Below are 27718 nucleotides of genomic sequence, written 5' to 3'. Positions count from 1 at the left end.
ACTAGTAACAAACTCCAATAAAAGCATACTGACTGATGACTCCTCATAACTTAGGGCGAGCTCTAAAACTATAACATTCGGGACTTTCTAGGCCATTACTGTGCTGGGTTAACTTAGTTGCATGGTCACACGTATTTCACCATAATTTTGTAAGTCCGCAATATCGGCATTTTTAGTAGAGAGAAGGAGAAGTTTTCGCTGCCAGAGTCGCCCCATGGCTATTCATTGCTTCCACAGTTGGTCCTGTCGTGCATGCGCGAGGCTCCCCCAGCATTTCGTATCACTTTCTCCCGGCTCTCTAACTTTGGAGACAGAAACTGTCCGCGAGCACAACAGGTGAACAAACCGGTCTTTGTGATGGCCGCGCGCGCGCCTCGTGCAGCTGGCCACAAAAGAAGCTGCTTCAATTGTTGGCCTCATTAGCATACAGCTGACAGACTACTATTTCAGCGGGGATGGCCGCTCCTCTTGTCAGATTCGTCGACGTTTCAATAACTGCGAAGCCTCACTTCAAAATAAAATACCGAGACACATGAGGCCAACCAACCTTGGCCTCTGAACTCCCTGTCGGAGCAGCCACAATATTACTGCTCCATCAACCAAGGGAACGGTGGTTCCATTCAACCAGGGCCCTTAATGAGGCTTTACCACGGAAACATAGCAAGCACAACTAAGGTTACAAAGAAGAGACAGTCTGGAATACAAAAATTTATAAAAATAGCAGAACCGTTTCCCACCTATTCATCAATAACTAATAACTGTATTTTTTCACATAATCGATCCTCTTCCCAGGGCCATAGTTTAATGCGCTCAGTCATTAAAAAAATCTTTTACCAACAGTTTAGAATCGAACAGCAAAAAGATATACAATCTTTTCCAGCAACTAATGCATGCCTACAACAGAAAATACGCTGCCAATACTGTATATGCATGGACTGAATTTAAATTATGACATTATGCATTATATAAACGTTAAAAGTGTTAAGTTCTGCAAACGAGCTCCAAGTGGGCAGGAAATGAGCTCTACTAGACGTTTCCAAGCTGGATCAAATATTAAAGTAACTGTTAAACTAAAACCATGTCCGTTTATGCTAATCTCATTAAAAAAAAAAGTCAAATCCACTCATTTCCTTGCTTCTTCTGCCAAGAATTTCTTTCACCTAAATGCAATTTATTCTTTGCCTACGAGGCTCTGACACATTCTAGAAAACACTTTTCTCAAAGACAAAAAAATAATTTTGAAGTCGAGGAAGAAGTCAGCTTTTAAAATAAGAACATTTAGTAATAAGTATTTTCTTTGACTCAAAGCATTTTGAAAATCTAGTGTTTGCAATAATACATTACACGCACGAGCCATCCCACCTATTTTGTATTCTACAAAAATATATTGAAATGCAAAAACACAAGTCCACCCAAAAACCCTGCCAAATCGGATCTGGAATGGGAAAAACCAGATCAAGTTATGAAGGTCTAAGATAAAGCTGATACTAACATTTCTCACTATAAACAGGACTATAAACATCGTTTTCACAAATGTTCACTTTTGGCAATTGTTAGTCGACATTTTACCCAGCCGTTACTGGGTAAACTGTAAATGGTGAACAAATGCTGATCCATATTCACAAGTGAGCGGGTGATATCAGAAGGCAACATCTTTAGGCGAATATCAGAGCAGATTGCACTGTTCCATCAGACAGTCCTCTGATTTAAAAGGGGGATTTTCCTGTGTGTCCTGCTTGCAAGCACCGCGCCTGGCCCAGGTCTACATTGGTCGAAATCTAATTCTAAAACACACCTAAAATCCATCTATTTTATAACAAATCACGCTCTAAAAATTCTCAAACAAAACCGGTTTCTACAGAAATCAGCCCCATGAAATATTTGTATTCACAAGCAAGCAATAAACCATCAGGCAACATAAAACGCATGCTTTGTCGGAAATGTAAAACAAGCATTGGCATAGCCAATAGGTCTCGCTTCGGGACCTTATAAGTGTTTAGCCATGCAACAGTTGATGTTGTTGCACCAAGGCTATTGAGCTGGATAACCAAACACTTATAAGGTCCCAAAGGCGAGACCTATTGGCTACGCCAATGCTTGTTTCTATCGGTTTTGCCTTTTTCTGCTGGTTTCTTCTCTCTTCCCACTGTTTCCTCAAGACCTGGCTTTTCAAAGGAGACCTTGCACCCCAGCGTTCAGATAACCTCAGGGGTGACAAGGCAAAACTCTACAAATGCTAATTGATTGATTGAAATGTAAGCTAAAGCTGAATATCTCAAAAGACAAAGAAGAATCCGAGCCAACTAAACATCTGCACAGTTTGTATTCAGAAAGATATCTATGCAAATAGAATAAAACTGCTTCTACTATATTCCTTTGATTCCTGTTACCATTCCGAAGATTGTAAACGTTTTGGGCACAGTGAAAAGGGGAGCTGTGTGCTATTAGTTTTAGAAAGTTTTCCGAAGGTAGAAGTTGCAACTAGTTAGTTTTAAATGTGTCAGAATACGTCGAGTGCTGTGACAGGACAGTGAACTTTGTCAGGAAACATTAATATCCATTTGTGAGCTTCCTGCTTTTGACGGCCTTTACATTTAACTCGCAGGAATCCTGTGTACTTCGTTTGGAGGAAGAAGCCTCTTCATTATGTGACTGTAAAATGTCTTCACTTGCAGGAATGGGAAAATGGGTTAATCAAAGCATTGACTTGGTTAAAGACTAACTGTGCTTTCTGCTTACCAAATGCAAGATACAACAAGCATTTGCAATGCAATAGGTCTCGCATTTATGCGAGTTTTAGCTATTGGCATTGTAAATGACAATGCCTTTTATTTAGGTTTCAAAAAGCAAAACATAAATAAAAGGCATAGTCATTTACAATGCCAATAGTTCAAACTCGCCTAAGTGCGAGACCTGTTGCATTGCAAATGCTTGTTTTTTTTTGCTGTGCGTGTGCTGCATGCGGTATTTACACAGTTTAAACGCTGATGGGTTCCACAGCTGGGTAAGCGAGTGGAGGATTTTAAGGCTCTTTTGTCCAGCAGTGTTGCCTTTTCCTGAAGCATTCTCGGAGATAAGTTTGGTCTCTAGTTCTTTGTTATATCTCTCTGTTCACTAGCCCTTCAGCTGTGTGTAAACACGTAGCACATACCAAGAAAACAAAGAGCATGTCATTCTAAAATGGGCATAAAAACATACTACTTTTTTTACTCCTGCCTGCTGTGGTGTAACCATCCTCATCAGAACATCAAATTTGACTGTCGTGAATGTAGATGCTCAAAACTATTCAGTGTTTCCTGATGGTGTCTGGTCTCTAAATTCAAAGTGAGGGATGGGAATAAGGAGAAGGCCTTTTATGTCAGCAGTCTTTAATATACTAGTGGAGTCAGGCTTCTGATGTGAAATCCTTCATTGCAGTAAAGGCGTTGTGTTGACTTTTGTGATCCCAATCACTTCTGTTCTAGCTGTCTGGACTATATACTAGAATCTCTTCTACCGCTAAGAGTGCAGAGATGATGGTTTCAACTTTCAATTACTTCAGAATGTTGAAGGGCACCAAATCTCCTACGAACTCTGTCTTTGTTCTCGAGATTTTTGGGGCTTACAGAAGCATAAACAAGCACGCAAGTGGTGCGCGCGTGCGCCACAGCGAGGCATCTGTTTTGCATTATCGGGCACAATAATGCAAAACAGATGTCGGGCCTGCGGGTAACCGACACCAATAGGCTGTGGGCGGAGGAATGCCCCCGCATTTGGCTAATTGCGTGCTGTCTTTGTTAAATAGACGCACGCAAAGGCTAATACCGTGGGCCAATACAAAGCACACGCACACGCGTGTGCGATTCCTAGGTTAGTTTTGAAAGCCTCTACATGAAGCCTCTTGCTGCTCGAGCAATGTTGCGCATTGCAATGCTAAGCGCGAGACCTAAAAAGAGCGGATAGCTTGCCACGTGCTTTGCTTAAAACATGATTCTAACACCAAAGAAAGGTTCAGGTGAAAAAAAAATTTAAACAGACAATCAGACTTCAAACATGAAAAAAAGTGGGAGGGGGGAGAAGAATTACGAAGAAGCCTATAAATATACTTAAACACATTTATAAATACAATTATAATTTCTTATACATACATTTTTTTTAAATTTCACAAAAAACAACAACGCTCATGAAAATGTTGGCATGACAAAGACCAACAATTCACAAGCCAAACAAGTGGCTAACAAACAGACATTATATATAAAGAAAGAACAACAAATACAAAATAATGTGTCCTTTACAAATTACGGCCACAAAAAGCGTCGACGGCGTTTCAACCGCTAGGTTGCTGTGCAGTCATCATCAGGACAGGAAATTTGAGCATTGCATTTCTGAATATAGAGCCAGTCGTCATTCGAATGGCATAGGGAACAAATTACACCCACCAGTATGCCCAATTAATAGAAATAGGCCACGACGATTCCTCAGGGTCAGTGCCTTGCTGGAGAAACTTCGGGAGTAACGGTTCTTCATGTGTGCCTATTAATTGGGCATACTGGTGGGTGTAATTTGTTGGTTACCCACCTGATTTATTCTACTGGACGATATCCCTGGACACGTAATTATACGTTTGGAACCCAATCATTGGACTTCCTCGATTATTGATTTTATTGAAGGTGGAAGTTTTATCCATATGCCATTCGAATGACCTCTGCCTTTTACTACAAAATTAGGGGGTAAGGCAGACTCTTTTCCTTGGCCTATGTTAGGGTGCATTTCACCTTTGTTGCTCCAAGTCGCCAATCCCAAAGGCACTATATTTATTTATTTTATATAGCAAAGACCAGAACTTTCCAGAAGTCAGAGCACTGCATAAGACATAATAAAGGGATGTGGGCGAGAGGGGAAGATAACTGGGTGCTTGATGTTGAGCATGGTTATCGAGGAAAATATACTGGCCTGATCTTGAATAGATTGCTTTGAAAGATTAATACAGGAGGGAGCCAGGGTTTGGTCTGTGGTAATGTCTCCTGATCTGTCTGGTGGTTCTACAGGACACTCTGGTGGAAACCTGACCTGGCAGAGACCCCAAAACACCATGGTATTCACAAGGATTACCTTTCCAAGAGTGCACCGCCACTACAGAGAAAAGGGGAATCCACTCACAATAGCATTCATGCACCTGGTATCAGCAAAAGTGTCTCGGGATATACCCTTTTTTCGAGTAGTACGCAAGGGAAGTTAGTCCACTGGATTATCTTTGGGTGCAGGGGTGATGGGAGCCATCTCATCCATTCTTTTGGCTCAAGGATTGCTCTGGCCTCCCGCGTCTGGCTAGGATGATCCACCAGATTCCATAAGCCCCCAGAAAGTTCAGCCTGGAGACTACCACCAGCTCTGAGCCGGCAGAACCCACCTCCATCCTCTTGCCTCACGAGGCCACCTAAAAAGCGGACGTCTAACACGGCCATCAGGTTCTTACATAGCATGCTTTTGGAAACCAGCTGCCATTGGAAGAAATTAGAATACTTGCATCGGATTGTCGGCATCCTTGTCTCTTGATGGACAGCTGGTGCTGGTACCTTGGTGGATGGAGGCTACCACCGTCCCAAGTCAAGTTCAATATCTGGTCCACAGTTTAGGTCGCACATTTCTCTACATTTTCAAGCGCTTTTTGTAAAATGGAGTACTACTTGGATAGATTTAAGAGGTTTAAAAAAAATGTTTACTGTAGAAATATCATGTTTCCTCCTACTGACATCACTCGAACTTCTACCCTGCTCATGCCCATTAACCGGTCACCCTCTTTGGGTGTGTTGTGTGATTTTAGCGGAGTATGCCATAGTGATTGTGTGGAATATCAAGTTCACACCACGCCAGTCTCACTGACCCTCAGACCTGCCAGTTTTGTGCAAGAGGAGACTCAACCGCAGTGGGTTCGGGGAAGTTCTGGGCTTTCAGCCTGACCTGTTGATGGCTGTGCCATTGGTGTATTCATAACTTGTCCATAAAAAGGTGTTTAAGTCGCGTATCTCCTTTTCACCACCAAAATCAGCTTGGTACTCTTTTATTATCTTGTGATGCAGAAGATGAAACTGACACTAGAGATTGTTATAGTGGGGTTTTTTTCTTAGCCTGGACTGAGCCCAAGCCAGTGTGCAAGCTATTTACAGAGTTTGCTGAATGCATTACATAAACTGCCATGTGGCTTCATGTCAGGTGTGACAGCCTGTCACTCCCGGCTTATGCCAACAGCACTTGGAATTCTGGTTTCGGAGGCAGGTAGTAATGTTGAGGTCCGACCTTTACCATGAGCAAGCTAGGCCCGCGTCCAGGCATCGCGTAGATCATGCCAGTGAAGCCTGCTCTTAATTCATGTTATCCTCCAGCAACCTGTGCGCCTCTCGTGAATCCCTCTCCCTCCTCTTTACTCCCCCATTCTTTTCCTGCCCTCCCACCAGACCATTCTTCCCCCATTTGATAATAGTGGATGTGAAAGAGCTAGATGAGGATATTCTGGAAACGAGTGGGAGGAGCGAGGAGATGTGTGCTCATGGCAGGGCCTAGGCATTGCTTTGAGTCCATCAGCCTTGGACTGGCCTATGCTCACCAATGAGCCACCCAGAAACTTACTACCTGAGCCTATATCTGGGTACCTGTATTAAACATAACAAGTCTTTGCATAAATTATGCATGGTCAGCTAACCCCAGCTAACCCCATGCTTTGATTCTCCTCATCTTATTCTGCCACACACTCCACTACAACCTGTGCTTAATTTGAGCAGGTGGTTTCCTGTGCTCTGCACCGGCACTTAATTGTAAGCATTGGCTCTGGTGACAGTCCACCACATGGCAGCGCTGTCGGTCTAATTTTGAGATGCGGGCAACAACCGTATTTATTAAGTTAATATACATTAAAAATGAATAATACTGGCCACTCACGCTATTATTATAGCTTAAGGTGGCCTGAAATAGCCTGAAATGTCACACTTGTAGGGTGCAATGGTTAGTAGTTTTGTTGGCACTGTCATTGGCAGAGCTCGCAGGGGCAATGTGTGAGGCAAGCTGCAGTGGCTTTCCGAGAAGGGCCCTGGCACTTCATTTTTACAAATTAAGCACGGACTACAACCGTATGCTCAGTCACCCAGCTTCAAGAAGAGCAATAGCCCCCCATGCAACATGTGATCTGACAAGACCTTTGCTCCAAGATAGCTCCAACGCTGACACAAACCCAGCAGCGACAACCTAAAACACCTACAGCCCACACTCTGATCTAACTGCAAGCTGGCAAAGCTCCCTCTCTACCATGAACACTACAGGGAAAATCAGTCCTGCTCACCAATCCGCTGATCTCTGTGCACCCCACTGAATATCCACTTGTGTTACTGGCCTCAAATCGGTTCTCCTTCGGAAGCGTGATACACTTGTCTTACTTTATTGTTGCATAACAGGCTGTATAGACCGGAGAGGCCGGATTGATCTGGATTTGTCAAGCTGGCATAAAGTGTTGTACAAATGTTTGTCAAGTATTTTTCATCAAAGTGTAAGGGGCACCACATCTGGTTTTGTCCAGGGGTGTAAGTAGGGGAAGGTCTTGTCCAGAGACATCGGCTAGTAGGACAGGCCCAGAAGAAGTTGTCACACATGGCATAAAGCATCTTGACAGCTGCAATAATCTCTATTCCTTCATTCAGAACGCTCTGCTTTCAACCTTCTTATTTAGGAGCAGACCAAGTCCTTTTATAAACAAGTAAACAAGTGAAGCCCCTTGCGCCTGCGCATGGCGGTGCCTTTCTAATTATGTACAGGTTTTATAAACTGACAAAATGCCACCGTCTCATTCAGGGTATTTTCAAACAAATGCAAAGCACCGAAGCCCACATGCGTAATGTGACATCAGTGTTCTGAGGTTCTGCCTCCCTCCCGCTGAGCATGCAGGCCTTGCAGATTCACACCGCTTCAAATAAAGTGAAGGTTCCAATTCTCGGACCTATCCTATATACCCTTGGACTATTTTCAATTGAAGGGTCTTAAGACTCTGCTTATATTCTGCGGCGCTACCCTGTCTTCCAACTCTCACTGCCACTTGGGAATCCTAACCTCTTTGAATGTATGTTTTTGCTGCCTGCCCTCTCTGCGTAGATGTAATCTTCGGCATTGCTGTTCCTAATTATATTACTCAAGATATGTTTTATCGAAATGAACAGTGCCCCGACCCGAGTACCCTCTCAGGCCAATTTCTTAAATTTCTGTGCTAGCTGTGTGGCCTAAAATACACATTGAAAATGCCTAAATGAAGGTGCCAAGGTAGCTATTTATTCTGACATAATTCACAATCTGCTGCACTTACCGTGTCCGGTTAATGGCCTGTGGCTGTGCAAACTCATTAGTATAACCAGCGTGCGCCTCGCTCCTCACTTACTGAAAACCGTGACTTGAAGAAACGGTTCACAACATTGTAGTATAGTTCCTATATTCCCAATAGGCTCTGCGCATTGGAATAATATATTCAGCAGTGTAGACGTAGGACTGAGGTTATCTAGGTCTCTACTGACTATATTAGACTTAAGGTTTGCCAGCTAGCTCAGAGGTCACTAGAAACTTTCTCGAATAAACGAGGAGGAGTTTAACCTCCCTGGATAGACAAGAAGGGATTAGCTTCTGACAACCATAAAACATGACAACTTTGCTCTCCCTGAATAAGAGGGTATCTCTAGAGTCGTGTGAAAACAATAGACAGCTATTTCACTCAGTCAAATGTGCGTACTTAGTTTCACCAGAATGCAGAGAAAAGAGAGACGGGCGTTTTCAATAAAAGGTGTAATTTATTGAGCAGTCTTCTTCCTCATACAAGAGAAATGAATTGCCACGATTGCAATACTCATGGTAAAGTAAAGTGCGTACAGTAAAAGGAGGATTATAAAATAATACTGTAAAAGCATTGATATGGTTTCTTAGCCATATGATACTTTAAAACAGATAAAATATATATATACATAGACTAATCGTACTCAACTGGTGCTTCTAAATACGCCTACCCCGGTGTACCTGACCTAAGCCTAATACGTGGGAAAGAGTAAGTAAGTAGCAGTTTAAGTTAAGTTTGTTTTGCCAAGAATCTGACTCAAGAATTCTCTTTAAGGGTTTAGTCAGCTCCGTACCTGGGTAATAGAAAGCAGGAGGTCTGGTATCTCTCTCTCAGGACTCGATATCCCAGTAACCCGCGAAGGTATCTGGAAACACCGGAGCTGGATTTCTTGGCAGGAGAAAAGACAGCGTCTCTCTCAGTGCGTCAAAGAGGAGGGGCAGCGTCCGTGGGCTCTCGCATCAGCTGGACTCTCGGGCAAGTAGATAGCTGCTCTGCTCCAAAATCACCACCGTGTGTTTGCTTAAGGCAACGTTGGTATATTTATACCTGAAAGGTGCCGGGTTTGACGTAAGGTTGGACATAAGACGTCAATAAAGATGTCACTAAGAACTGGCCGTTCTTTCAGTGCTTTACAGGAGTTCTAGGACGAAATCAAAACAAAAGCAAGGGGGATTTCCCAGGTTTCTGGAGGCTTGGTTTTGTTTAGAGAACTCGGTGTGCTTTCTAGGGGGCCGGAGAAGTAGCCTTGCTTAATGTGACAGCATGTGCTACGACTGAATTATGGATATGATTACTATGCCGTTTTATGGATATTATTGATTATAACTGGACAAGGGCATAAAATAGGAATATCGATTCAGGTTCCTAGATAAAAACACTACACATCTCCTTCCTTCTTTCATTAGTTGCTTCCCTGTGAAATGGATCCAAAAAAGAACCAGCGCGCGCTTTGCGCTGAAAGTTTAAATTTTTTTAAAAACGAGAGGGGAGAGAAGGAGGTAGCGGGGGAGGGGAGAGAGGAGGGGGCCCACGGCTGTTTCTCTTGCGGGAGCGAGCAGGAACCATATGTGAAAGCTCGCTCCCGCAAGTGAATTGCCAAACGTGCACGCGTTGCATTCAAAGCAATGCAACACGTGCACGTTTTTGAATAAAAAACAGAATCCATTGCTAAAGGTCTTTTTCCTATGCAGCGCATACGCGCTGCGTAGGCGGGACCTAAAAATGAGTCTTTAGCTATGCTTAGCACTCTGAAGCACCATTTTAGAACAGATCAGTGGCGACTTCAGGCATTTGTTAGGGGGGGGAATACAAACAAAATGGAAGATAATTAAAATAAATAAAATTGCACTTACCTGCTGCTCCGATGGATGCCGCCTCGCTCCTCTCTAACGATCGTTGACTCGAACTGCACACTGCGCAGGCTCCCAGATGCCAATCTCAGTACTTCTCTCATGCTGGGAATACTAGTCCCAGCAAGAGAGAGGCGCTGAGATTGGTCTAATCGGCCTGGTTTGCCACTCAGACAGTAACTGGAAGTCTGAGGCGTTTCTCCAACCGGACTGGGCAACACAGCCGGGTTGGAGAAACCTAAGAGCGCATGGTAGTTTGGCCTACGACGGCCGGCCAAACCATCATGAGCACTTAAAAGTGCCCATCACCACTTCCCCTGCCGTGCCTGTCACAGAGAATTCTCAGAATAAGAGAGAGGGACCCACCATTAAGAGAATTGCCTAGCCCGGCCACACGGAAGACTCGCATCAGCAGCGATCATGCAGGCAAAAATAAAAATATATTTAAATGCTTTTACTATCATTTTACTTATATATTTTTAGCGTGCGGCCCTCCTCCGCCATTATGGAAAAGCCAACCCTGGAACAGATAAATACTTAAATGTATAAACTTTACACTCGTCTCTTGGATTCTCTTCCGGAGGGCCATAAGACCAGATGACAAACTCGAGAATAAATATTGTCCGTCTGCATCTCAATAAAATAAACCTCTCTACCTTCGTCAGTAGGCCCCTGAGTTATCAGAAAAAACGAAATTGTTCATACGTGCAAGCTTGCGGTCTTGAAAACGCAGTATGCAATTAACCTGTTTCTCTTATGGTCTGGAGCCTTCTTGGTGCTGCAGCTCCATCAGAAGGCAGGATATAGTTGAAGGTCGACCCTTCACCATGCTTTATTCTGACTACTTAGGGCCTGGGGAGATATTGCCAAACAAGTATCACTGCTATAGAAGGCTCCTAGGTTTAGACACGCTGCACTGCATGTCTATAGAGCTGTGACTGCATGAGAGACCTGAAATGAAAAGCGCCCATCACGCATGCACAATCCACAGATAGTGCCCTGCAAATACCTTCTCCCATCTGCTGCTGACATTCGCAATTGCCTGTGAGCAGCAGAGGACACGGACGTGAGAACACACAAATCAACAGTCAGTTTGTGGGTTTACATTTCTGCTGCTCAAAGCAGCAAAGGGCACCTTGTCGTTCTGTCAGTGCTGCCAGGGCAACGCCTTGGAGCCCCCTAAGCACCAGCCGCCTCTGATTTTCAGTGGCAGCTCCTCCACTAAGGCGGAGGAGCATCGCCCTACTGCTCCAAAGGGAAAATAAAATGATAATAACATATTGGTATTATAATTTTATTTACCCTATTGCAGTGAGTGGTGGGGCGGGCGGGGCTTGGCAGGGCAGGGGAGGAGTGGTGTACATTCCCTAAGTACGCATGAGCCAGGTCAGGAACATGCACAGGCTCCCTCTTCCAGTCTGAGCGCCGCCGATCCACAACTTTATCAAGCAGGCAGCCATGGGGCAGGCAGGTCTATCACCAAAGTGTGACTGAGGCTTCACTGAGGTTGCACACATTCCTCTTTTCATTATTGTGCACACTTTGCATTTACTTTAAGCCATATTGGATAGGACTCGGGGTTTCAAAAGGCCAAAACCTGTCTGAATCCAAAATAGTATTAGCTGTAACAAAATGACCTGACGCATAGAAAAAGTGCAACATCTGTCATGAAAAATGCAAACATTTGCAGGAGCTCCATTAATAGCTCTCCTGCGGGCATGGTCTGTGATGGTGCAAAGTTAAACATCCTAACCTGCAAAAGGTGTAAGGAGAGTTCGTCGCACATTGCAACGCTCAGATCACTTGAGTTTGTCATTCGGTTGTATTGAGCTGGGTAAATATTCTGGGAAATCTGATCAGGCAAATTGTAACATTTATAATCCTCTAAAAATGCATATAAAATGTGGGCCATTTCATGTGTCACTTAACGGGTCATGTTTGCGCCTTCCAGAACCACTGTGTCCGTCCACACACGTTTATCTGGACCTAATGCAAACCTATCACCGCTTTGTATTATCGCTTTGACGCATGGTACTGTATATGGTAGGATTTAGTACATAATGCCAATTCCAATTGTCTCCCCTGCAAGAGAAACATACAGACAAAACTGTTTGGAAAGATGTTCTTACATACCATTTGGGTGTAATTGCAACTATTACATTCTATAAACCGTGCAAACAGAGCTCCAGAAGCAAAGGAACATTAAATGCACTACCGAGCAGGGAGGCGCCCAGCAGCGCAGTTTTATGCACTTACAGGTCGAGGACATTCCACTGCAGCTGTTAGAGCATGACACACCATAAAATACAAAGTGCAGGCCCCGAGCTGGGAGCTTGCGTTTGACCTGCAGGACACGCTATTTGTCACACAGTTATTGCAAAAGATTAAAAAGTGAGATTAGGCATGAACTTTGAATCCGGCTGCTTATTTGTCTCGAAAATCCAAAGGTTGCTGGCAGTGAAGCATAATGTAGATTCAGAACTTACCCACTACGGAGGCTCCCCTCTCTGCAAATGCCAAGGCGTAAGCTCGACCCAATCCTAGTCAAAAAGAAAAAGTTGCATTGAATTTCCTTTGAGTAATGGTTCAAACATATGCATCAGGAGCAGTAACAAGCATGAAGCCACAACATAATATCAGACCAACATAGAATGTGTTTTAGATGAATAAAAAGACATGGAAGATTACTTTCAGTACGATTTCCTCTTGAAATCCGTAAACAACTCCAAGAGTACCTTTCCATATACCTAGCCCAGCAGATAAACAGAAGGTGGCTTGTCATCTGGGGCTTGGAGTAAATGCTGGTCTTGTAAGACAGAACATGTTGATGGCCCAAGGCCCTCCCACTCCTACGAAGGATCAAGCCAATGGAGCCAGGCCTGAAGACTTGTTCAGCAGAACAATCTGAAATGTAGACAGCGGCACTTCTTCATTCCAGGAGGCATGGGAAATATTCTTGGACGCTAGACTACAACAAGGGTCTGGGTTAAAGGCAGGAGTGGTTGAGATCTGGGTGGTGGAAAGGAAAGAAAGTGGTGGGCTATACAAGGCACATCAACCCGGCTCTTCGGATGCCAGGCTACTGATGCAGTTAGAGTGTTCGGGCTGTGGGGGTGTATCAAGAGCCTTAGAGTACTTTGGTATACTGCTACACTGGCTTGATCACAGTTTTTGACTAAATAGTGGATGTGAAGCCAGTAGACAGGTGTTCCAATCCTGGTATCCTGTATTTGGAAATACTGGAAAAATCTCTATTATCTGTTGTTCCTCATTTCTTATCTGTATTTTTTAAACACTGATTTTTTGTGATGAAAGTGTTGAGGGCGTAATTCACGTAAAGGAATATCAGTGTCTGTCACTAGATTTTGTCCTATGCATGATAAATGGCTAGGGAATCTGTAGTTCGCTCATAGACATGAATAAAGGAGAACCCTACACATCACAGAAACCATTGCTGTTATACTGGTACAAAATAAGCACTTGCAAAGCCAATAGGTCTAACTAACCTTTCTAACACACTTTCAGAGTTTTTGGCTTGCCAGTGTTGGTAAATAAAGAATTGTTTAAAACAAAGTTTAAAAAAAAACACCTTTTACAATACTTCAAAGGATGCACACTTATTTTGGTAACTCAAATCAGTACATTGGATACATTGAATTCAATGTTTTTACCATGTATGAATGGCATAGTTTACTTTCCTAATGTGCTCCAATCTGGACACTCTGAATAGAATTAAAAAAGAATAAGTAAGTGTTAGAATGTAAAGGATAACGCTAGCCAAGACAGGATTTATTTTTCACAGGATACAGCCAGGTGGTCTTCTGTTTTAGCCCAAGGAAAAAATGTATTGACCTTCAGGAGAAGTGTCATGCTAAGTACACTTTCTACCTCAGACACCCGTTGAGTGAGTGTACCTTGCAGCAAATGGCCATTTCCCCAGTGAGTGTAGCTTGCAGCAAATGGCCATTTCCCCAGTGCCAAAAAGCCTTCTGTGTGGCAGAGCTTGTACTTTCATGCAATATGTGGGATGCAGGTTGACGGAACAAAACCAACCTTTAAAGTCTGCTCTTCAGTCATACCCAGCAAAAATACCCATGTTGCTGTGCTTTTACAGACAAGCAAGGATGAGTAGGGAGCAATACAGTGTGGGGAAAGGGACATATTTGAGGAGGAAAGTAGCAGAAAGCTAGAAAACACATACACATTCATGGAGTGTTGAAAGAAAAAAAAAACAGTTGCCTACATGTAAGGAGCGGAAGTGTATACAAGTCAGTCAATCAAAAGGATTGTAATGAGGCTATGCTCAAGGGGAGGACAAACGCAAGAAGAGGAAGGCAAGCAATCAAAAAAGAAACAAGCACATGAGAGTGAAAATGAAGCCAACCAATTATATGCAATAAGCGGGCTGTAAACCCACTCACTATAAAGTTCACAATAGATCTTTCACAATCAGACAGCTTGTACTGTCTAATAGGCGGGACCTAAAGAGTTGCTGGGTTTGCCTCCTTCGAGAGGCAGGCGATCTACTCTCTGAATCCTCCTCACATCACGTTTAACTTTCATGTATGCCGGGGGTGATATTTGAACAGCATGCTAGCGGAACTTTGTGATGTCTTCAGTCCGTTTTTTAAGATTCTTGGCAGAGAATAAGGTACTTTCAAGGTTAGGAAAAGGGTCCCTGTACACTGGTGTTTTGCAAAGCTTTTGGCATTAAAGTTCACTGGAGCTGGGACATCTTGATTCTGGTTATTTGGTTTGCCCCCATTAGTAAAGACATAGGCATGGAAGATGGACTCACGAGTAGTGCCTGAATTACTTGCACGTAATCTGCATTACTCCTATTCTTTCTCAACACAGTCCCTGCATTTCAACTGCCCTCCTCTTGTGTACGTCAAGGATTTGGACCCCGAGTCCTGGGGATGTTCAGGTAGTGAAGCATATATTCTAGTCTAATATGCAGCCTACACAATGCAGTAGGCACAGCAAGTTTCTTACAGTAGTGGTACAAAACAGGTTTCCTTCGCAGAAGACCACCTTCGTTATTGAAAGATCTGTGGATGAAGAGGTGGTTACCAATAAATAATCAAGGTAGGACTTGAGCACCTGCAGCCACTTCTAAATATCACTGTAAGGATCCAAACACATGTATGCCTACAAACTGTGCCTAAAATGAAAGTGTGTCCTCATGTAACGTAACTGGTGCTATGTAAAGCGCTCTGATAACTGATTCGGTTTGGTTCTATTTCGCGCTATATAAAACTCTGCAAAAAAAAAAAACGTTTGACTCCCTATTGACTGAACTTTAATGTGATCTAAATGCCCAATAGTGCGCCCTGATTTCTTTGCATTAATGTTCACGATGCTGGAAAGAGAAATATTTTTCAGACACTGAAGAATTTGCCTAAAAAGTATTTATGTTATTTCGGGAATCAACATATGACGTACAAGGAACTGGAGGAGGAATTACAAAATGTTTTTGTGGCTACAAACCCTGCAATTCACAAAATCACAGAGTTAACAACAACAAAATGACATTTTGGAATATACTAAACCCCTTTTGCAACTCAGAAAACTCGTACCGAAATGCAAAAGGAGTTTACGGACTCATTTCGGTTACAATTATGAAGGGGCATGAAGGGGCGTGAAGGGGCGTGGCATGGACGCCGATGGGATCGGCTGCATGAGCTCTGCGCACAATCCCCACTATTATCCTGTTCTAAATTGTTTATTGACCCTCCTGCCGCCATCGAGGGGGCGGTAGCCGAAGCAGAGCTGGGCTGGGGCAAGACTGATGCTTGGCCGGCTCCTGAACGGGAGTTCTGACTGCTAAACCGGGACAGAGGGGCTGCCAGCAAGGGACTCAAGATGGCGCCGCCGGGGAACACCTAACTCCCAGCGCCGAGTCCGGAGGAGATCAACGCTGCTACAGCTGAAGCGCCGCTGCTGAGCAGCATACTACATTGGGGTAATGGAACTCTCACAGCGACATGGCCCGGAGCTATATGAATGAAGACTGAAGACCAGCGCCGCCCCTTTAGGCGACGGCCCGACCTGGCTTTTTCCCGGCGGGGGGGAGGAGCTCGGGAGCGGAGGTCCGGACCACCGAAACTTGGCTGTATTGCACCAACGCGGAGAGCCTAGATGCGGCGCGGCTGTTCGGGGCCACTTTGAAGAGGTGCGGACGAGTGGCGGCATATACTAAGGCCCGGGTACGGGACGCATGACTTACCCGAGAGCCCGGTGTTGTGGAGGAAGCAGCGGGAGCTCCCTGAGGGAAGGCAGCATGCGGAGATGACGCACTGGGCGATAGACTGGGGGAGCATGGCGAATTACCACACTGTCGCATACAGCTAAGGAACTCAGAGGCATGCGACCCAAGAGATGTAGCAGGAAAGACCCAGGAGCCCCTGAGACTGTATGAGGCGGAGAGTGTGAGTGCAGGAGGACAGTGGAAGGATCGGCAGTGCCTGCCTGAGGTGCAGCCTTCCCTGATATTTTCCGATCGAAAGGAGTGTTTTAGGGCCGAGGGCTCCGACCTGAACAGACCTGGCTTATCGGTGCGGGGACCTGACAGCGGCGCGCCTGTGTGAGGCTACTGGGACACGGATTGAGCGAGTGGAGGCATCTATCTGGACTCTAGTGAGTGGCGTATGGCATGCCCTAACACTCGGTAACAGTGTGGAGGCAGTGGAGCACCCTGGGAGGAAGTGGCATACGGGAGTGAGAGAGTATACGTGCGGCTGGGGGAGCAAGACAATTCTCCCCGCTGCCGCGCCCTCCTACGGAAAGGTGCAACATATGTACTCCGGAATACGGCGGGATTGGCCCGGGGCCCCCGGAGCTTGCATACGGGGGAACACGAGAGTGTGAAGAGCGACGGAGGGCCCAGCGGAGGGAGGGGCGACGCCCGAGCGCAAATCCTAGGAATGGCTCCGCTGGTATACTAATTTGCCGTGATGAAAGGGTGCTAGGAGGTGGACCTGGCCAGCTGCGGCGCACAGAACAATGCGCACCGAACGTTGGAGTAGGCTCCAAGAAAGAAGCGCGAGCCGGATGGACATACTAATGGGGCGAGAGACAGACTTGTGAACGCGGATAGGCACGACCCGGGGTTGAACTCCTCTACTGCGGACACGGTCGGACGTCAGAGGTTCTGGGGTTGTCATCACCCTGGCGTAGTTGGGGCCTTGCCCTGTGAGTACCTGACCTGTTACTCCTAAACACTGGAAGTGCATTGTGGACGGAATTGCACGTGCCACTGGATATAGAACGGCCTGGGCTGCAGGACAGCGGACCTAGCTGCTCAACATCTGAATCTTCGATCAATGGTCGCAACGTGGTGGGGGCGGTACTTACAGGTGGTGAGCTGGAGGACCGCATGATGGGGAAATCCAAGGGGAAGAAAGATGGAACACCCCAATTGTCGGATACAGAGGCACCTTCTCAGACAGAACAGGGAGACCAGGAAACGTCCCGGGACCCAGAGATGCAGCAACGGTTCGACCGTATATTGACGGCCATAGCGGACTCTCGCACCGCCCTACAGCAAGACATTGTGCAAGTGGCGTCGGGCCTGGGTCTCTTGCGGGCGGACCACTCGAAGCTAGTGGACAGAGTGAAGCAGGTGGAGGTAGTGCTCCAGGAAGTGGCGCCGGCTCAGACCGCGCTGGAGAACAAAATGACGGATGTGATGGAACGAGTCCAAGCGCTGGAGAGGAGGGCAGTGGACGCTGAAAGCCGGAACCGACGTAACAGCATCCGCGTGGTGGGCCTGCCTGAAAAAGAAGAGGGGTCTGATATGGTACAATATCTGGAGAACTGGCTGAAGACAGTGGTGGCCCCTGAGGGGCTTTCCTCCTTCTAAATTAGAGCGTGCACATATAGTGCCTGCGAAGCCGCCGCTCCCGTGTCGGCTGCCCCGCCCAGTGGTGGCCCGTCTGCTCCGTTTCAGAGACCGAGATCTCCTGCTCCAAAAAGCACGCACGGAAGGTCCATATCAAGTTGGCAACGGCAAAGTGACACTATTCCCGGACTATACTTTGGAAATACAGCGCCGGCGCGCTTCCTTCCTCACGGTTAAAAAGGAATTAAGACTGGAAGGGCTTCAGTACTACCTGTTGTTCCCTGCCAGGCTAAGAATAATTCTGGACGAAAAGACTCCGTTCTATTGTGGAAAAGTAAATTTTGCCATGTTATATGTGCCTACGTGTTCCCCATATTATGCTATATGTGCATGATCGATATGCATGTATCCCCCTATGATCGATTAAAGACGCAATTATAGTTGTGTCCATCTCTAGTATGCCAGTTTCCAGTTCTCGTGAAAGCAACGAGTATTAGGCCTATGTTGCCACGTTTTACAGTGTGCACGTTAATTCATTGAATTGTCCCAGTTTCTAGGCCTCAAAAGGGCCCGGACACCAGATTCAGCTCCGGTCTCCTGATCCCTCTCCGAGGAGCGATACAGCCCCCACCTGTATCCCTGACCCTTCACTTACTTCCTGCCTCACAGTGCCCGGCCCGGCCTGGCTCTGCCTGCCAGTCTGCCAAGAGTATGTTATGCTTCTTGTTATCAGTCCAGCCCTCCTTCTCTGCATTCCTAAGCTACTGAATCGCATCAATAGTTTCAGTCATGGTCTAGCCTTTATGTCTCCATGTAAGAGAAATACTGTATTAATAATCATAGAATATTCCTCGCACACGCAATACATGTAGAATTATGCATGCATCAGTCTTAGTGTCTAGTAGCCTTTGCCCTGATAACTTTTGGATTCTATCAACATGTACTCCAAACACCAGATACCAGATATGATATAGGTACATATAATAATAATAGGCATACAGCGCCAAGACGCCTACGGGTATAAGCAGCGCTTTAGAAATGTTAAAAATAAATAAATAAATAAATACATGTCGTCCTGACACTGTAGACTGTAGTCTCCTCTTCTAGTGCAGAAGTCATAGCCCCCAGTTCTCCCTGGTAACACGTCATTGCCCGTTTGCGCGCACCACTAGGTTAAAGGTCCCAGCTGCTCAGGTAGCCCCCTCCATGTTTCCGCCCCGTTTATGACACTTCTGTTACGTTTACATCACATGTCTATGTATACGCCCTGTACACGCCTTCTTGTTACTCCCATTTTATCCTTATCTTTCGCGACTGCTACTAGTTACGCCTACTGCTACGCCTACTGTATTGAATGTAATGTATTTGTTTAAGTATATATACTGTGCACTGTTACTGAAAGTGACCCCTTTATTACCTTTTATCCTGCCCCCGGCAGCTGCCATCCGTTTATTCCCATGCAGGCTGTCCTGTTCCTGTCCTTTATGCCTGATTAAAGCCTGTAGACTCAAGATAGCTCAATAAATAAGAGACAGGATTCGAGGTATCTGTTTTATTCACTGTATTCAAAAATAGTACCGGTAATTAATTATTTATTTACCACATAATGGCGCCCGAATAGGGACTTGCCCTTTCCCCACGCGCCGGCGAAGCCACGCAGGCCCCCTGATCCTCTGCAGCCGTGACGGAACCATACCGTGCACGTGCAGATATTTCTGCTTCAAGTATCCCTCAGGCCCACGGAGGAGACGGAGGTTGCGGTCCAGCATCCAGACGAGGCGGTGAGGAACGCGGCGAGTCCCGACCAGAGCCCAAGCCGAGAGTCCAAGGTCCGAGGTATCCGGAGGCCCACCTGTAACTGAAGTCCGAAGTTCGTAGTCCGTCGTCGTAGCAGTCCAGTCCAGTCCGAGGCCTTCCGTTCTTGCTGCCCGGTGAGTACCGTTGCTGGGGTAGTATCTAGACAGGGTCAATTAATTTGTCTCTGGTCCGTGGGTTTGGGTACACAGATCCAACACGAAGTGTTCACCTAGGTGGATGCGGGTCCTGACGTGTCTCTTTATGGGACCGGTATGTTTCGTACTGTTTTAGCAGTGCATCTAGTACTTCTAGTAAGTTTCGTTCTCGAGAAATTCATGCTCTGTTCTCAGTATACCAGGTAATATTCTGTCCGAACTGTTATTCTAAATGTTATTTAATGTGTTTTCAATGTCGTGGTATGAGTGGTTTGTTTTTCCAGTCATTACTGTGTTTATCGTGTATTGTATTGTGTTCGAATTCCAGCCTAGACAATGCCTCTGTTCTCCAAGTTACGTCAGTTAAAGACCCGAAAAGGGTTACTAGAGGAAGCAGTTCCTGTCCCGCCTAGGGACAGTCCAGGTCATTTTATGTATCACAAGCATGGCTTAAGTGCCATATTATATCTAGACTTATGGGTGGATTATACCAAGGAGTTAGAAGAGAAATATAGATGGCCCATGTCAGGTACATGGGATGCCGAGTGCATCATGCGAGTAGAAGAAGCATTATGGAAAAAGAAAGCCAGACAGTCCCAGAAAGATGCCATCGAGTTATGGCGCAAAGAATCTCATAGAAGAACCGAAAAAGAAATCAGAAAAACAGAATTAAGTAGGGAATCCTCAGAACGAGCCCAAGAAAGGGAATTAATCGAAATAGGTGAACGAGTAAAAGCAGAACAGTCAGACAGACAGAGAAATGCCCTTATTAAGGGTATGTATCCTCTTCTTGCCGAGGGCTTGCCAAAAGCAACCCCGGAAGCACCATGTAATTTTCCGCCGCCATTAGTTCCGATCAAGCTACGTCACAAACCAACCGCAGCTGATATTTTTCTCTCGTCCTATTTGGACGATACAGTCCCAGAATATGCAAATCCTGTTCCGCCTGCTCCCGTAAATAATGTCATTCCTGTTCCTCCAGCCACCGGGGCACCCGTTACAGCATCTGTTACGGTACCCCCGGTCCAGCCTACAGTACATGTACCCGCTTCATCAGTCACTCTCCCAGCACGTACAGTACATACCGACGATTCTAGTTTAGGAGCGGCGGGGGGGGAAGTCCTCCTGGAACCCCGCCTCAACACAGACGTATGACGTTACTTGAGCTACATGAACGAGCGTTACAGCGTTCGCCAAAAATTCAAACATTTACAGATATCAAGCGAGCCCTTACCGAATGCCGTTATGATCCAGTTCCAGGCGATGGTAATATGGTTATATATTCATTACGTTTAAGACGGGTGACCGACTATTTGGACACCCTGCCCAATATGAAAGAATATCTAGACAGAATATATCGTTTTATCCGTACAGGAGTGGATCCAGAAAGTGTTCGCGACGCCATGGATCAAAGAAAAGTCGAGACCCAGCTTATGCTTTTAAAGTTTTTAATTAATTGTTTAATAAGAGAACAAGATTATCCAGATAAAGATCCAGAAGAAATGAAAGTCCTGACCAGGTGGAGTGACCATATAACCGAGGGAAGACACAAGACACAGAACTGTATAGAGAGTATGTACAAGAAAATCCGTAGGGAAATAATAAAGTTACACGAGAAACGGGAAGCAGCACAAGTAACCGAGAAAGAAGACAACTCTGATAATGAAGAGGTAGACGACGAGAATCCCTCCAGAATAGCGTATGTAGGTAGAACTAGACTTCCCGACCGACATTCACGCCTAGATCACAAGAAAGTTTTCCCTCCTCCCGTACCAGAACAAGGTTCTCTTGAACAAGTATTCCAAGCTACCGATCACATTCTGAAATCACGAATAGGTTATAGTGAGCTTAGTACAATGCATGAACAAGAACTAGCCCGATCAGCAGTCCGATGGACTACTGATTCTACCACTTTTCCAGACGAAATAGTGGCACAAATGTTTCTGAAACTGCCCCCAGCCGAGCAGCGACTGGTGGGAATGTATATGATTCAGCACCTCATTACACTGTATGAGGGACAGCATTCTGATCCAGGTCCACTACATGATGTTTTGAACGAGTTACTCCAGTATAGATGGAGAGGTCTAGGTACTGATTTAATTAGTATCATTCTAGAACAGCGCCACAAATATCGAACGTTTTTGAATCCGCATTTTGTTCACGTCTCACCCCCAGAAAGTAAATCATTTTACATAGATAGACAGAATCCGTTACGAGAAGTACACCCAGTTAGAGGAACGGGTGGTGATCTAGAACGAGTATTTGTTTACACCCCTATCACAAAGATGGAACTCTTAGAGATGAAAAAGTTAATTCCCTGTCACGACAAAGATCCAGCAGGGTTCCATCGAGAATTAAAAGACATGCTCCGTATGGGAGAATACACGTATCCTGATATCATTAAAATGTTAAAGGTCCTGTTGACCGCAGGGGTATATGAAAAACTCATGGAAAAAGAATGGGAGGTGGGAGAGAAAAAGATAGATTGGACAGCTCTAGAAGCTGAAGATAATTTGCGAGTACCAGGTACCGGTCTTGGGGAGAAATGTAAAGATTTGCCCGAGCTATTGATACAAGTTTTGCCAAGATTACTAGCCACGAAAAAGGAAGATTGGGATGCCATCTCAGCTTGTAAACAGAAATAGGATGAAGACACTAGTGATTTTTATTCTAGATTCGAAAAATGTTTCATTATTAACAGTGGTCTGAAAACAAGTAGTGAATCGTACCCTCATCTTTTTGTTACCAAACTAGTCGAGAATTCAAGTCCACAAGTTAAAAATCGAGTATTGAAAGTCGAAAGTACCTGGCAAGCTAATACTCCGTCACAAATGTTACAAATGCTCCAGTATCACCAGAACAGAATCAGGGAAGAGCAAGAACACGAAAGGAGACGTATGAAAGACACGAAAATGAAAGTATTAGTTGCACAATCTGTTCCACATGACAGTCAGAAGAGGGGTCCGAATCATGCCAGTCATCCTACAGCTCCCGTTAAAGGGACCTGCAATTACTGTAAACAGCCAGGTCATTTTATAAACGAGTGTGCAGTTCTGAAACACAACATAGCTACTGGTAAAACTAAAGAAAGACCACGTCCGCCTAGACAAGAACAAGTTTCACAGACTTCTCAGTCACCACAGAATGCACAACAGACAGTTCCAGCACCGCAGCCTATCGCTGCAACACAGCATGTTACACAGCAGATGTACCAGTATGCCCAGACAGAGTATCCAGATTATCAGCCGTATTCATGAAACAGCCTAGAGAGGGAGGTAGGCTTGCCTCTCATCGAGATACCTGTAGATCAAGAGGGTCCCTATGTACACAGTCAAGTATTAGGGAAAGACAGAAAGTTTCTGATTGATACAGGGGCAAGTAGGACTACTATCAGTCATGACGAGGTCCCAGGGGCTCCGCTCTCACGCTCTAGAAATGTTTCCCTTGGATTTTCAGGAAAGCCGATTGTTAATGAAATTTCGAAACCAGTTACTCTAGAAGTCGGTCCATTGTCCCGAACTACTGATTTGTTACTCACGAAATCATGTCCAGAAAATTTGTTAGGCATTAAGACATTGAAAGAATTAGGTGCAGTAATTTGCTGTTCCCCAGAGGGGGTTCGTTTGTTTTTGAGAGACTTCAAAGGTCATTATGTATTACGAGATTTTGATCCAAGATTATTGAATGTACCACAGCATTTATGGGCGCAAGGTCCAACTGATGTAGGTTGTATGCATATCACACCCCATCGTGTGACTCTGAAGCAAGGTGTAGTTTTGCCACGAATCAGACAGTACAAATTGCCACCTGAGGCTGTAGCAGCCTTATCCAGAATTATTGACGAACTTATTGCTCAAGGAGTGGTTGTAGAAACTGACTCCAATGTATGTAATTCTCCTATCATTCCAGTCCTGAAACGTACTGATCCAAATGCACCTCCAGTATATCGATTAGTGATTGACCTTCGAGAACTTAATAAATGTATCATACCTCAGTATCCAGTAGTCCCAGATATTTCATCCCTATTGACAGCCATTGATTCTGAAGCCACGTTCTTTACAGTTATCGATCTCAAGAACGCATTCTTCAGTGTCCCCATTCATCCAGACAGCCAGTACCTTTTCGGTTTCTGTTTAAATGGAAGAAGCTATAAATTCACACGAGCTCCTCAAGGTTTCACAGAAAGTCCTAGCATATACAGTCAAGCACTTAAGAGACAACTAGACAATATTCACATGCCAACTGACACTGCCCTGCTCCAGTATGTCGATGATCTATTGATCACAGCCCGTTCTGAACGTGACTGCGAACGTGCGTCACTTACAGTTCTGTATTTTCTGGCCGAGATGGGGCACAAGGTGTCCCCTTCCAAATTACAATTCTGTGTCCAGCAAGTGGTCTACTTGGGACACTTACTGTCCAAGTGGGGTAGGCAGTTGACACCTGACCGTATCCAGTTAATAGCGAGTCTTCCACAGCCCAAGACACAGAAGGAGGTACGAGCTTTTATCGGCCTTACTTCTTATTGCAGACAATGGATTCCTCAGTACGCATATCTAGCCAAGCCACTGATACAGTTAACGACACAGGAGGCAGCCGTATTGACTGTCCTCCCTTGGACCCAGGAACATACACTTGTTTTTAATGAGTTAAAGAAAGCCTTATGCCAAGCACCTGTTCTAGCAACACCGAACTACAGTAAGCCTTTTACACTTTTTGGCACAGAACGTGATGGTACTGCATTATCTGTTCTCACACAAGATCAAGCAGGACAATACAAGCCCTGTGCTTATTTTTCGAGCACATTAGATCCGGTGGCCCAGGCTCTGCCTGCGTGCCTCAAGTCAGTTGCAGCCACAGCTCTAGCTATCAGACAAAGTGATTCCATAGTGTTAGGACACTCCCTGACAGTACAAGTTCCACACTCCGTGGAAGTTCTTTTAAACCGAACCCAGACTCAGCACTTGACGATTGCACGTTTAACAGGTTATGAACTTACACTGTTTCAGCCACACATAGAAATCAGACGCTGCAATATTCTAAATCCTGCTACACTGTTACCGTCAGTTACTTCAAATCCTGCCGCACATGACTGTGTGGAAGTTGTTAACACTATGACAAAGCCAAGACAAGATCTTACAGATATTGCATTACCTAGTCCAGACCTGACACTTTATGTGGATGGTTCATGTATGAGAACAAGTACAGGAGAACTAGTAGCGGCGTATGCAGTGACTACTGAAACCGAAGTTATAGAAACACATCGTATTGACACCCTGTCTGCTCAAGCAGCAGAGCTAGTTGCTCTGACCCAAGCCTGCATACGTGCCAAGAACCTGAAAGTAAACATATACACAGATTCACGATATGCATTCGGAGTCGTACACGACTTTGGAGTGCTCTGGCAAGAACGAGGTTTTATGACTTCTCATGGAACCAAGATTCAGCATGGTCTCCTTATTCAAGCTCTGTTAGATGCAATACATTTACCGACAGCTATCGCTATCATGAAGTGCAAGGCACATACGAAAGTCACTGACATCATTTCCCAAGGTAACGATCTAGCAGATCGAACAGCCAAGCTCACAGCTCAGACTCCAGACATTCCAGTTAACACGACACAGACACCCACTCCAGATCAGACTACTTGTATGACAGTTAAGGACCCTACTACACAAGATGTCATAGACATACAGTTACATGCTACTCCTGAAGAAATAAAGAAATGGTCCGAACAAGGAGGGGTCCAGACAGATCAAGGATGGTTGACGAAGGGAAAAGCCACATGGTTTCTCCCCGACTCTATGGTTCAAGTCATTATCAATACCGCACATAGTCCAGCACATCTAGGAGAAAAAGCTATGTTAGACAGTATTCAGAACCTTTGGTTCAACAAGCATTTACGAGCTGCAGCCAAGCAGAAAGTCCGTACCTGTATGATATGTTGTCAGTTCAATCCAGGTAAAAGTGTCCCGGTGGAATAAGGGGGATTCCAACCTCCTGATCACCCTTTTGAGGTCCTCCAGATGGATTATATTCAGATGGAGCGATGTCGAGGTTTCAAGTATGTAAATGTAAATGTACAGGAATTTATATAGCGCAAATCACCAAGCGGTTTCTAAGCGCTTGCTTAGGGAACCCGTCCTGGTATTCCCCTGTGAGATAACCCCAGCAGGGTATCCGCAAGGTGAAAGCCAGGCATCCCACCGCGAGGGGCCGTTGTGGAGATTAAGCAAGCTATTGCCCAGAGTCGCAGAGTGTGAACCCGTGAATCGAGTAGGCACCGGAGCGAGAATTGTCGAGTCCATGGACATTTTAGGCCTCAAGACCCCGCCGAGCCGGGAATTGAACCCTGGTCCCGGGCTGACCTCTGCTTCCAGGTCTGCCTCCGCTAACCAGTGAGCCACACTTCTCCACTCGTAGTTGTATGCGCTTTGTCCAGGTGGACAGAAGCATACCCAGTTCCAGATTACACAGCTGCGACCACTGCCAGGCAGTTGGTTCGTGAGTTCTTTCCCCGCTATGGACTCCCTAGGGTCGTGTATTCAGATAACGGCCAGCCATTCTCATCCGAGCTCATGAAACATGTTTCCCTTCTGTTAGGGTACCAGTGGAAGTTCCATTGTGTACGCCATCCTGAAGCAGCCGGTCTCGTAGAGAGACATAATCAGACTTTGAAAATCCGAATTGCTAAAGTATGTAGAGAAAAAGGTGTAGACTGGTTGGTTGCCCTGCCAGTCGCTCTATTCTATATGAGGATGGTTGCACATTCCAGATCAGGTCTGTCCCCGTATGAGGTCGTATTCGGCCGCCCTCCAAACATGTGGGGTACACCTAGACCCCGTAGTATTACAGACGTTTCCAGTAATATGCTGACAGATTACCTAGCTTCCTTGATGTCTGCCCTACACTCTTGTCGTTCACAGGTTGCCGCTGCATTTCCAGACAACACCGAGGTGAAACCGCATGAAGTCGTTCCTGGAGAACATGTATTGGTCCGCAATTTTGATCGTTCAAGTCCGCTGGAACCCCGGTGGAAAGAGCCTCGAATGGTGTTGTTAACAACAAGGACCGCCGTGAAACTAGAGGGCAGGAAGGGCTGGGTCCACATCAGCCATATCAAAAAGTTCCATGGATTACGACAAAAGACTTTTGCTAAGGACTGCCTTATTCCTAAAGACTGCCTAAAAACAGACTCTGAACTCAAGCCTCCCCCGTTAGAGAAAACTCCGCAGCAGGAGTATAAAGCAAAATTGAGGTCTAGTAAAATAAGTCAGACAGTTTAATTGTCTAAGTCCCTCTCGGGTGAAACGGTTAGACAGGTTCCTGACATGTATGAGACAGACCCACACAGTGAGAGAGTTAGTCAAAACTCTAAAAGATGTATTATCGTTCTATTTTTCTTGTTATTTTTGAGTCTTATGGTTACATGCACAAGTTATGCTTTACATTTATGTTTTCCAATTTCACATGTACATATGTTTTCTAATGCTACAGTAGAGCACACATTTAGTGATCTGCCTCCTCACGAGCTATCCTATCGTCTTGCTATGCGTAATAACACATTCATCCGAATGTTGCACTATTCACACCAGACCAGCAATGCCACTAATTGTTGGGTGTGTGGTCGACTCCCCCCTTTCCAGACACCGAAGGGAGTTCTGCCACTCTTTCCTTATCCGTTTTCACATAATGGTTCGTGTGGAGCATGGTCCACGTTAACGTCATCGTC

General features: G+C 45.3%; 1 protein-coding gene across 1 annotated transcript in view; it reads right to left on the bottom strand.

Moving 5' to 3' along the window:
- HSD17B4 (hydroxysteroid 17-beta dehydrogenase 4) overlaps window positions 1–27718 on the bottom strand; it is an 867876-nt gene that overhangs the window by 801831 nt on the left and 38327 nt on the right. Inside the window, exon 2 of the mRNA XM_078675560.1 lies at window positions 12678–12731. Within this exon, the coding sequence (XP_078531686.1) occupies window positions 12678–12731 (54 nt within the window). The remainder of the gene's footprint in view (window positions 1–12677; window positions 12732–27718) is intronic.

This window comes from Lissotriton helveticus, chromosome 2_1, assembly GCF_964261635.1.
Source record: "Lissotriton helveticus chromosome 2_1, aLisHel1.1, whole genome shotgun sequence".
NCBI classification, from domain to species: Eukaryota; Metazoa; Chordata; class Amphibia; order Caudata; family Salamandridae; genus Lissotriton; species Lissotriton helveticus.
The sequence above is the reverse complement of the archived record's forward strand: the minus strand, read 5'-3'. Positions and strand labels throughout refer to the sequence as shown.